The 12655-nt window shown below is 39.3% G+C and overlaps 1 protein-coding gene across 1 annotated transcript in view; it reads right to left on the reverse strand.

Annotated features, from left to right (window-relative positions):
- CCDC7 (coiled-coil domain containing 7) overlaps positions 1 to 12655 on the reverse strand; it is a 135611-nt gene that overhangs the window by 44265 nt on the left and 78691 nt on the right. The window contains 1 exon segment of the mRNA XM_012654840.1: positions 1636 to 1721. Coding sequence (XP_012510294.1) covers positions 1636 to 1721 — 86 coding nt within the window.

Here is a 12655-nt window from a genome sequence, read left to right on the forward strand (position 1 = left end):
AAAAGAAGAGCTCATAGTGGAGAGTTAACAAATTATTAGGTTATTAAATATGAAATGTTTGATTTCCTTAAGTATTAAGTTTGACAGTTGTCATCTCTGACATTTCACTTTGACACCTCTTGTTTTATTTTTATTGTGAAGGTACATGCTCCTTCTTTGAAATGTACAGTTTAGCTTGTGATTATCTTTCAAATATTTTTCAGAGCAATTTTTGTGAAACCATAGATAAGTCAAAAAATTCGTGTTATTTTCAAATATGAGTTCCCTCGCAGAACCAATGCTGTGCAGACAGCTTGAAATATCAAGGAAGTGTTTCGGAAAGATGTGGCTAATGAACGCACAGTACATCCATGGTTTGAGAAGTTCTGTTCTGGTAATTTTAATCTTGAAAATGAGCCACATGGGCAATCAGAGACCAAAGTGGATAATGATGAGCTGAAAGCTGTAGTGGAAGATTATCCATCTCAACCTACATGTGAATTAGCAGCAAGGTTGGATGTTACTATTCCAACAATATTGGACCATTTGAAACAAATTGGCAAGGTAAAGAAGCTGTACAGGTGGGTACCACATGAATTAAATGAGTGTCAGAAGAGAAATCGTCTCGAAGCTTGCCTTTCTCTACTGTCATGACATAAAGGCAAACCATTTCTACACCATATTGTGACGTATGATGAAAAATGGATTCCTTTTGACAATCTCAAGTGTTTGGCACAATGGCTGGCTAAAAATGAAGTGCTGAAACACAGTCCAAACCAAATATTCATCCAAAAAAAACTAATGGTGTCTAGTGGTCCAGCATTGGTATCATCTACTACAGCTTCATGAAACCTGGTCAGTCAACGACAGCAGATGTCTACTGCAACCAACTGGATGAAATGATGAGGATGCTTGAGATTAAGCAGCCGAGATTGGTCAATAGAGACAGGCCGATCCTCTTGCAAGACAACCCTTGACCACATGTCACACAAACAATGCTGCTCAAACTACAGAAGCTGGACTTGGAAAGTCTTATCATCCACTGTATTCACCAGACCTTGCACCAACTGACTACCACTTCCTCCAGGCTTTGGACCACTTCTTGCAAGGAAACATATTCAATTCTCAGCAAGCTATGGAAAATAACTTTCACAATTTCATCGCCACTTGCTCTCCAGGCTTCTTCGCTGGTTACATAAACAAGCTACCATTAAGTTGGCAAAACTATGTTGCTAGTTTAGGAGCATACTTTGATTAACTGTACTGCTTCTTGTTTCAGATATAATAAACTACACTTTTGATTCAAAACTGGACATTTCATATTTAATGACCTTCTGATAATGAAGCATTAGCTAGATCATTGAGAAAACAATGTAAAACCTTTTTCTTCGTAATTATTTCAAGATTTAATTCTATTTACCTATTCCTGAATATCTTTTGGTTCATCATCCTCCTCCAATTAACTTTTAGTTTTTTCTTCTTCCCTTTTTAGCTTTTTCCCACAATCATATCCTGGTCTGCTTATAAAACTATATATTTACTAACTGTATGTTTCTAAAATCTATTAAGTTATGTTTATTCGATCTTAAATTGTTTGTCTAAATAACAATATAAATTAACAAGAAAGAGAAGGATTAACGTGCATCTTTGTCTTACCCTTCTGAATCCTCAGATTTTCCTTTGTCTTTTTTCTTCTCCGTTTTGGCAGTTTTCTTTGCTTGATCATGTGCAGGCTTTGTTTTCTGCATAATTTTTGTAAGCCAGAAATAAATGGTTAAGGAAATAATAAATTATAGGGAAATATATGATAATATACATTAATAAGATTTCCATTTTACTTTGAGAGTGACTACACAATGTTTCAAGAAAAACTGAATAGAAGCAAAACAAAATTAATGATACATCTGGACTGTTTGTAATAATGCTTTATTGAATGTAAGTTGTATATAAGCTAATATATATTAAAACATTAAAATTCTTATAATAAATTACAGTCAGTTCTATTATAATGTGGCATATGTATTCCTGAAATCAACTTACTATGCAAAAACGTGCAACAAAACCTACTGATGTATGGGGAAAATGGGTTAGGTGCACGTCATGCAAAAACATTGCCAATCGTATCTTTAAAACAATAGAAACCTAATAAAAACAGTACTACAGCTTTACACAGTTAAATGATTAAGAATACATAAATACTATGGGAAATATAGCCTTTTATCTTGACAAAGATCTGAAGCTTGTCTGTGGAAGTGAGCACTGAATAGGTTGCAACTTGTGAGCTGCTGTGCAGTGGAAGTGGGGCATCTGAAAATGAATGAAAACTTGCAGCAGTAGATACGGACTGCTGCGGCACACTGCACACTTGGTGAACCAAGGTAGCTGGAGAAAGCTACTTTCTGCCTTCACCTTGTATTTTTGCAGATGAAACTGTGCATAAGCACCTGTGAAATTCAAATTGTATGCAAATTATTTAATTGTGTTGGAATAAATTTGCATTTCAAAGAAAATATTATAGCAGAATCAACTATGCATTTTAAAGTATTCTTGAACTGCTATGTAGTATCAGATTATTTTATATGAGAAAGTAGAGAAAAAATTTAACAAGTAGATTATTGAAAATTTTAGGGACCTATTAAGGCATTAAGTGGTCATTTCCCATTTTAGACTACAATTTCCAATGGATACAAAATTCACTGTAGTAGCAAAATTCTCATAAATTAAACATAAAGGATAATAACCCCTCAGAAAATATAGAAAAAAGTATAATAATGAATTTTAATGAGAATTGTTAACACCTCAAAATAATTTTTTAGCTTAAATATGAGCTTTTGGAGATGTTTCCTATTCAGGAAAAATTAATATATATTGGTAATCTATAAACACTAAAATAATGAGAGGGATAAAAGACTAAAAAATAATGAACAGATCATCAGTAAGTTGTGAGACAACTTCAAGTGGACCAGTATGCTTGGTAATTGGGGTTTATGATGGAGAAGAGAGGTGGGGGAAGAGAGTAAATACTGGAAGAAATAACGGCTGAAATTTTTTTCAAATTTGATGAAAATTAAATACCATAAAATCCAGAACAATACAAAAAAAACTACCCTAAGTTACATAACAATCAAATTATTTAAAGCAGCAATAAATAGAAAATCTTAAAAGCAGACAGAAGAGAAAAGCAGATTATATACAAGACTAAGGAGGAGAGTAGACTTCTGATCAGAAACAATGCAAGCCAGAAAACAAAGGAGCACCATCTTTAAAACTGGAAGAAAAAGGTCAACCAGAATTCTTTCTCCAGAAAAAAATATCTTTGAAACATGAAGGCAAAAAAAAGGGGGTGGGGGCGCGGATTTTTTTAGAAATCAAAGAGTTGAAAGAACACATCAACAGCAGCCCTGTACAACAAAAAAAATAATAAAGAATTCTTCAAGCAGAAGGAAAATGATACCAGATGGAAATCTGAAATTAAAGAAGAGCACCAGAAATTATAACTATTAAGAACACCAGGCACTGGTTACGAATCCTAAGGGAAGACTCTAAAGACTTCTTCCCATTGTTTCTTAGTATCAGAGTTGCCAGGGAAAACACAATGCAGTCAAGCAACAGATGGAACAAGGCTTTACCCGCATAGAGGAGACAGAGCAAGATCAGCTTCAGCAGTGTGCATCAGTCCCCCATGGCTAGCCAGTCCTCCTGGCAGCCCCAGGACAATTGGCTATGGGTACTCCTCTGATACCACAGAAGAAAGACCAAGAACCCTCCCCACGGAGTTTGAAATACTGAAGATTGGGGGTATGCTTGAGGACCATTTACACACATGCTTAAGCAACACAAAGGAACACACATTGAGACTAAAACGGAAAGACATTCCCACACAAGACAATATACCTGACACAGGCTGCATGGGCTCTTTGTCTCTTGGTAAGGAAGTATTCTAGGACCAAGGACCATTTTTATATGCCAAGAGAGGAGCTGAAAGACTACATGCACAAGACTGTCTTTCCCAACAATACAGAAGTCCCCCCTCCTTATATGTAGTTTGGCTTTCCATGGTTTTAGTTACCCATGGTCAACCGTAGTTCAAAAATATTAAATGGAAAATTCCAGAAACAAATAATTTATAAGTTTTAAATGGCAAATTTTTCTGGGTAACATGACGAAATCTCACACCATCCTACACTGTTTCTCTCCATCCTGCCCCGGATGTGATCCTTTTTCCAGCAGATCCACGCTGTAGATGCTCCCTGCCTGTTAGTCACTTAGTAGCCATCTTAGTTATCAGATCAACTGTCACAGTATCACAGTGCTTGTATTCAAATAACCCTGACTTTACTTAATAATGGTCCCAAAGCACAAGTATAGTGATGCTAGCAATTCAGATATGCCAAAGAGAGACTGTAAAGTGCTTCCTTTAAGTGATAAAGGACTTTGTTGAAAGTTCTCAACAAAGAAAAATATCAAATGTTGAAGTTGCTAAGATTTACAGTAAGAATGAATCTTCCGTCTATGAAATTGTGAAGAAAGAAAAAGAAAATTCATGCTAGTTTTGCTACTGCACCTCAAACTGCAGAAGTGAGTAATAAGAACTTAGCTAAGACAGAAAAGGCATTACATTTATGGGAGGAAGACATGAACAGAAAACATGTTACAACTGACAGCAATGTGTTTATACTAAAAAGCATTAAGCCTATATGAAGGCTTCAGCAAGGGATCCCATGAAACGAATGACACCAAGCCATTTACTACAAGTAAGAGACGGTTACACAGATTGAGGAATAGGTTTGGACTGAAAAATATAAAATTACTGGAGAGGCCATGTCTGCTAATGAAGAAGCTGCTGCCACATTTCCAGCCAAGTTGAAGCTAATTAAGGAGAAAGGATACCATCCAAAGCAAGTCTTCAACTACAATAAAACTGGGCTCCTAAAGTGCAAAGGAGGTACCAAGGCATAAAACGTGGAAGAACAGACCACCTCTGGCACCACGTAGCAAAACTGTAAGGCATATGATAAAGCTGGGTGTATTACACAGAGCAAAGAACCAATGTGCTCTCTCTCAAAAACAAAAACAAAAATTATCTGCCCATGTTCTGGCAACATAACCAGAAAATGCAGGTGATGGTCATCTTGTTTATTATGGAAAGGTTCTGCCAATTCTTCATCCCAAAATACTTGGAAGAGAAAGCGTTGGAATTTAACAAAGAATGTACCTGGTCATCCTGAATCTGTTTGCTATGAAAATGAAAATGTCAAGGTTGCCTTTTTACCTCCAAATACAACCTCACTGCTTCAGTGCCTTGACCAGGACATCATATGGTTTGCAAAGGCCACATATACCCCACCTTGTATTTGCTCACATTCAATCAGTAATTAACGCAGACCATAATCTGGATATAATGCAGTGCCAGAAATAATTCACTATTGATGCAATAACATTCATTAAGGCTGCAATGGATGAATTAAAACCAGAAACCATAAATGCCTGCTGGAAGAACCTATCAAGGGAAGTCACAAATCATTTAAAAAGCTTCCTGAAGATCAATGGAGAATTTAGGAAAATTATTCATGTAGCAAGACAAGTTGGTGGAGAAGGATTTACCAATATGCTCGATCAAGTAGAAGAAGGCATTGAGAAGTGTTAACAAATGAGGAATTGGGAAAACTTGTTGAGTCATCGACAAAGGAAGAAGAAGAAACTAAAGCAGAACCAGCAATGTGGATATTACTGACATTTACCAAAGTGCTTCAAATTGCACACACTTTAAAGAACAAAATTATAGAACATGATCACCAGACGGAACACAACATTAAAGTCACCCATATGATCACCAAAGGATTACAACCTCTGTAGCGACACTTTGATGAGTCAAAAAAAAAGACAACAACTTCTGATTACCATGTTCTTCCAAAGCTTTTGACAAAAAAATCTTCGACTATCAAGGATCCCCAACCATCAACAGCATTTGTTCCTGACATCCAACCACCAATATTGTCATGGCTTAATGATCCAGAATCACCCAAAGCAGATGCCTCCATCATTTGCCTCACTTCACCTCTCACACAGCCGTCACGCCACCTCACATCACTACAAGAAAAAGAAGGGTGAGTACAGTACAGTAAGATAGTGAAACAGAGAAAGACAGACACCACATTCATAAACTTTTATCACAGTATACTGTTGCAATTGTTCTATTTTATTATTAGTTATTGTTGTTAATCTCTTAATGTGCCCAATTTATATATTAACCTTTATCATGAGTATGAGTGGGTAGAGAAAAACATGGTCTATATAGGGTTTGGAACCATCCACTGGGGGTCTTGGAAAGTATTCCCCGTGGATAAGAGGAGACTACTGTAACTAGTAGATAACAGTTTACAACAAACCTAATAACAGTGTGTTGGGGGTTTATGCCATCTATAGCAAAATGTATGAAAACAATAGGACAAAGGCTGAGAAGGAATAAATTGAAGTATATTATTTTAAGGTTCTTATACATAAAGGGATGTAATAACATTTGAAGGTATATTGTAATAAGTTAAAGACAAAGACTATAAACCCTAAAGCATCCAATAAAGCAGCCAGTAGGAAACAATACAGAGTTTGATAGCTGGAAGTGCGGTACTGCCATGGCACACAGTTAAAAATGAGGGGAGAGGACAAGACAGCTGAGCAGAGACATCTGAGCCATTGTCTCAGAAAGAAGTAAAAAGGAAAAAAAATAAATCAGATATACTTCTGAGGGGAAAGTGCCAAAACATACTAGAGATTCCACAGGAAGTACTTGGAGAGCAGAAGAAGAAGGAGCACGGTATCGGTATCGGCAGAGGTCACCCCCGAGGCTTGGAGCCCAGTGGGAAGGGTGGGCGGAGTGTTTGTTAACCCTCCCTCACACCTCTGCAGTCAGCAGGCTCCCGAGCTTCTGGAGAGCCCTTCTACCCTCACGAGCCCAAAAGCGGCCGCTGTCCATGAAACGGAAGCTTCCTGAAGACAAAGCACCAGGCTGCCAGCCCCCTTGGAGTCGCTTCCCATCACCACAGACCCAAGCCGACATGGCAGGCGTTAGATTACTTCTCTACCCACTGTATGCTTTTGTCCTCCCCAGGGAGCTTCTGCCCCTCAGTTCTTGTCTCGCTTGTTCCTAAACATTTCCCAACTCTGAGAACCACAGGGGCCAGTGGGTCCTAGGCAGTCTGTGTGACCCCGGAGCCCGAACATTCCAGGTGGGCTGCCTTACAGAGAGAGAGACAGAGACGACCAGAGTGCCAGCTTTCCTCCATTCAGACTCTTTTCCTACCCTGCCCCTCCCCCACACAGGAGTGCTGAGAGAGACAGCTGAGCTGGGGCTCTCAGTAGGGGCTGCTTCCCCTCTGCTGTGCCACACTGAGGCTTCCACAGAGAGTGGGGCTCAAACATTTCCTCTTAAAAACCTGCAGCAACCTAAGGGGTACTTGGACTGCGAGCTCCCTGCTCACCAGCCCTCCCCAGTGCCTGTCGCCCAGCTGCTCCATCAGAGTGGAGCACACCCCAAAGTGGAGGGACATCAAACCTGCTTGAACACCCCATAGGCAACTCAGGACCAGCATGCTTTTCCCTGGTATGTCGGGGATTGATCTTCAGGGACCTGGGGACAGGCGCACAGGTCAGATCCCATACCCCCAAGTCTTGATCATGTTGCTTGGCAGCACAGAGGGGAGATCTGTGAACTAACCTTGGGAGATGAGGGAGCCCATGTGGGCAGAACTGAGAGGAGAGTGCAGCGTGTGTCCCAGCCATAGCACACTTGTGGAGCACCCCTCCCCCCACTTGAAGGCTACACTCTCAGCCCAGGGTGGGATTCTGGACAGGGAAACTCCCACCCCGCAGAACCATTGCTGGGGAAACCAGCTGCTTTGGGTTCCTGCCTGCCGGCAGATGCCAAACAAAAACCATGGAGCAGGGGAAAGGGGAGAAGAGTGAAACCTACTCCTGACAGCTAGACTGTGAATCTCAGATGGCCCTGCCCTACAGGCAGACTTTCTGGCTCAGTAGTACACTTCGGCCCCTCCCTGGTGGCTATTCCCAGCAGCCTGGGAGAACATTAGACCCCAGTGGATTTGTGGAGCCTGAGGGCAGGCTCATCCATCCCAGCCCTGCCCAGCCTCACTGTCCCAGCCTCTGCTGTAGTAGAGAATAAGGACTCATCTGGAAGTTCCAGGGCCTTGCCTACTGACTGGGGCATTCAGTGCTTCTCCTCAGGGAATCGATCTGGTCACAGGTCACAAAAACAACATTGAAGCTGGTTCTTTCCGGCAAGCAGGTAAATTTGTGTAGCCCTTTACAACATTTACTGACTCGATCATACAGGGCGTGGCTGATTCTGACCTACAAGCATCACCTGCTGTCTCAGAGATTAAACTGAGCATGTCAATATAATTCACACTGTTAAGAAGACCAGAAGGCTGGGGAAAGAGAAAGGATTTCAAAGACTCCATCCGTTCTCACCAACAAGAGACAAGCAATATGCCCACACACATAGCTCACCACTGCTACAGCCTACGAACAACTAGCAACTGAGAAAACCACCACCTTAATGATATTTATGGCCAAAGCATCCATCCAGAACCTAGATGGCAATCAAAGCACCCACAAGCAGAGCCAAAGGTTCTTACCCAACATATGCTACAGACACACCCTTAATAGTGGGGGTAGGAAGGAAGCCCCATCTAAACAAAAGAAAATCAAAAAACAAGAAGTAGTAGCTGCTCCAGATGATAAGTAATCAGTGCAAAAACTCCAGAAATATGAAAAATCAAAGTGAAAGGACACCCCCAAAAGGGCACACCAGCTCACTAGCAATGGATCTGAACCAAAATAAAATTATTGAAATGACAGGTAAAGAATTCCATATATAGATTATAAGGAAGCTCAGTGAAATCCAAGAGAAAATGAAAAACCAACTCAAAGAAACCAAAACACAATTCAGGAAATGAACAAAAACTTTACTAAGGAGATAGACATATTACCAAAAAAAACCAAATAGAACTTCTGGAAATCAAAAATTCATTTAAGGAAATACAAAACAAAGCAGAAAGTTTTAAGAATAGACTAGATCAGGCAGAAGAGAGAATTTCAGAGCTTAAAGACAACTCTTTGAATTAACTCAGTCAAAAATAAAGAACAAAGAATCAATAGGAAAAAACAAAGCCTACAAGAAACATGAGATTATGTAAAACAGCCAAATATAAGAATTATAGGCATCCCTGAAGGTAAAAGAAGAAAAGCCATAAGGGCTGGAAAACCAATTTGAGGGAATAATTGAGGAAAACTTCTCTGGTCTTGCTAGAGACTTAGACATCCAGGTACAAAAAGCTCAATGAACACCGGGAATATTTCTTGCAAAGAGGCAATCACCAAGACACACAGTCATCAAACTGGCCATAGTCAACATGAAGGAGGAACTTCTGTGAGTCATGAGGTGAAAACATCAAGTAACTTACAAAGGAAAACCCATCAGACTAACGGCAGACTTCTCAACTGAAGCCTTACAAGCCAGAAAAAATTGGGGCCCCATTTTCAGTCTTTATACACAGAACAACTGCCAACCTATAATTTTGTGTCCTGCAAAACTATCTCACATATGAAGGAGAAGTAAAGACTTTTCCAGACAAGCAAACACTGAGGGAATTTGTGAAGACCAGACCTGCCCTGCAGGAAATACTCAGAACCGCATTATACATGGATCAGCCCAATAGATCACCCACCAGTGTAGAACCACCCCAAAGCTAAAGTTCAAAGCTCATATAAAACAACAGCACAGGACCGTAAATAAAGCAATAAAATACTACCCAACATGATGAATAGAACAGCATCCCACATATCAATCCAATCAATGAACATGAATGGTCTGAATGCCCCACTCAAGAGACACAGACTGGCTAAATGGATGAAAAAATACAATCCAAGTATCTTCTGTCATCAGAAAACACATCTAACCGAAAGACCTCACACAGACTCAAGGTGAAGGGATGGAAAAAAATACTCCATGCAAATGCAAACCAAAAGATAGCAGGTTTAGCTATTCTCATATCAGATAAAACTGACTTAAATTGATAATGGTAAAGAAAAACAAAGATGTTCATTATATAATGGTAAAGGGAGAAATTCAACAAGAAATAGCAATCATAAATATTGATGTACTTAACACAGGAGCACCCAGATTCTTACAGGAAATTCTGCTAGATCCAAGCAAAGAGATAAACAACAGCATTGCCATTTCCAGGGACTTTAACACACCACTGTCAGAGCTGGACAGATCATACAAGCAGATAATAAATAAAGAAACACTGGGGGTAGTTAGGTAGGTGGGCTCAGTCCCGCGGTCTTGCCTCTCTCCTGTTCCATCCACCCTGGGCCACAATGCCACAGTTCCAGACCTGGGAGGAGTTCAGCTGCGCAGCCGAGAAGCTCTACCTCACCGACCCTATGAAGGGTCTTTTTTTGGTAAAGTGTCTTCGCCTTGAGCAGAGGAAAATCTCCGTACGCGTTGCAGGGGACCTGGAGATGGCTTTGAGCCTAGAAACCCAGAAGGAGAGAGTCTGGAGAAAACTCCGAGGAAGACAAGAATCCGGAGACCAACGCCTCGCCGTGATGGCTATGCAACTCCATCAACTTATTTCTGAAAAAAAAAAAAAAAAAAAGGCAGGGGAGATGTTGTTCCATGAATTAATATAAACGTGTTTGCAGACAGGATTTGTCTTAGGAGTTTTTCAGAGCTTTGCCCTGAAGGAATATGTGAACGTGTTTAGTTTGCATTTCAAATGCTGTTGCTCTTGGAAGGGCTCTCTGAAAGACAGTAGCGGCTGTATCCCACAGGGCGCTACGTTTCTCAGACCTAAAGGTTTGGATTTGCTTTGTAAAGCAAAGTGAATCTGTTAAAAACTACAGGATGAGAGCTGACAATGGAGCACCCCCCGGAACAGACAGCTGCCCGAATGGCTAAAAGCAAGCTCCTGTTTAACACTCCAGACTACCTGTCTCCATTCACAATAACCTAATAAATATGGAACCAATATATCTCTGTTTCACCCCTCTGTTAAGTGATAAATTTACCTTAGAACTTAGAGGTTAATCTTTGAAAGATTTTGTAACCATTTGTTCACATAGGTAGAATTAGTTAAAGGATCTGTAGAAGCCTTTTGAAAATCTGTTAACCTAAGAGGAACTACCTGCTGTTATATAAATCTGTTACCCCTGGCAACTAATCATTGTTCCCTATAAGTTACCATGTAAGACCTCATTCGGGGCTTTTTGAGATCCACGGAGAAGATCTAGGCCCCCTGAGATCCCGCTTTGCCTATAATCTTTATAAACTTATAAAACTAAAAAAAAAAAAAAAGAAACACTGGACTTACTTAAACAGGACTCTAGAACAAATGGGCCGAACAGACATTTACAGAAAATTTTACCCAAAAAGTACTGAATACATTCTTCTCATTATATCTTTAGCCACAAAATGTGTCTCAACAAATTAAAAAAAAAAAATAGAAATCATACCATGTATCTTCTCAGATGACAGTGGAATAAAACTAGAAATCAATTCCAAGAGAAACATTCAATTCTACACAAAGTCACGGAAATTAAACACCCTGCTGCTGGACATTTATTAGGTCAATAATTAAATTAAGATGGAAATCAAAAGATTCTTTAAACTGAAAGACAAAGGAGACACAAGCTATCAAAATCTATGGGATTCAGCAACAGCAGTCCTAAGGGGAAAATTCTTAGCCTTAAATGCTTACATTAAAAAGACAGAAAGAGCACAAACTAACAATCTAATGATATATCTTATGGACCTAGAAAACAAATTGCAAACCAAATGCAAAGCCAGCAGAGAAAAGAATAACTAACGTCAGAGCAGAACTAAATGAAATGAAAAACAAAAAAACAATACAAAGGATCAATGAAACAAAAAGTTGGTTCTTTGAAAAGATAAACAAAATTGATAAGCCTCTTGCTAGATTAACCAAGAAGAGAAAAGACACAAATAAGCTCAATCGGAAATGGAAAAGGAGATATTACAACTAATACCACAGAAATACAAAATATCATCAATGAATACTAACAAAATCTCTATTCACACAAACTAGAAAACATAAAGTAAATGGACAAATTCCTAGAAAAACACAACTTCCCATGACTCAATCAGGAAGAAACAGAACTCCTAAACAGATCAATAATGACCAGCGAGATTGAAGCAGTAATAAAAAGTGTTCCAACAAAAGAAGCCCAAGATGAGATGGATTCACAGCCAAATTTTACCAGACCTACAAAGAAGAGCTGGTACCCATACTGTGGAAATCATTCCATAACATAGACAAAGAGGGAATCCTCCCCAACACATTCTATGAAACCAGTATCACCTTGATGCTAAAGCCAGGAAAAGACACAACAAAAAAAGAAAACTACATACCAATATTCATTATGAATATAGATGTAAAAATCCTTAATAAAATACTAGCAAACCGAATTCAAAAATACATCAAAAATATAATCCACCATGACTAAGTATGCTTCATCCCAGGGATGCAAGGATGGTTCAACACACGAAAATCAATAAATGTGATTCACTGCATAAACAGAATCAAAAACAAACACCACATGATCATTTCAATAGATGCAGAAAAAGCATTTA

The sequence above is a fragment of the Propithecus coquereli genome, unplaced genomic scaffold (genome assembly GCF_000956105.1).
Source record: "Propithecus coquereli isolate 6110/MARCELLA unplaced genomic scaffold, Pcoq_1.0 Scaffold45, whole genome shotgun sequence".
NCBI lineage: Eukaryota > Metazoa > Chordata > Mammalia > Primates > Indriidae > Propithecus > Propithecus coquereli.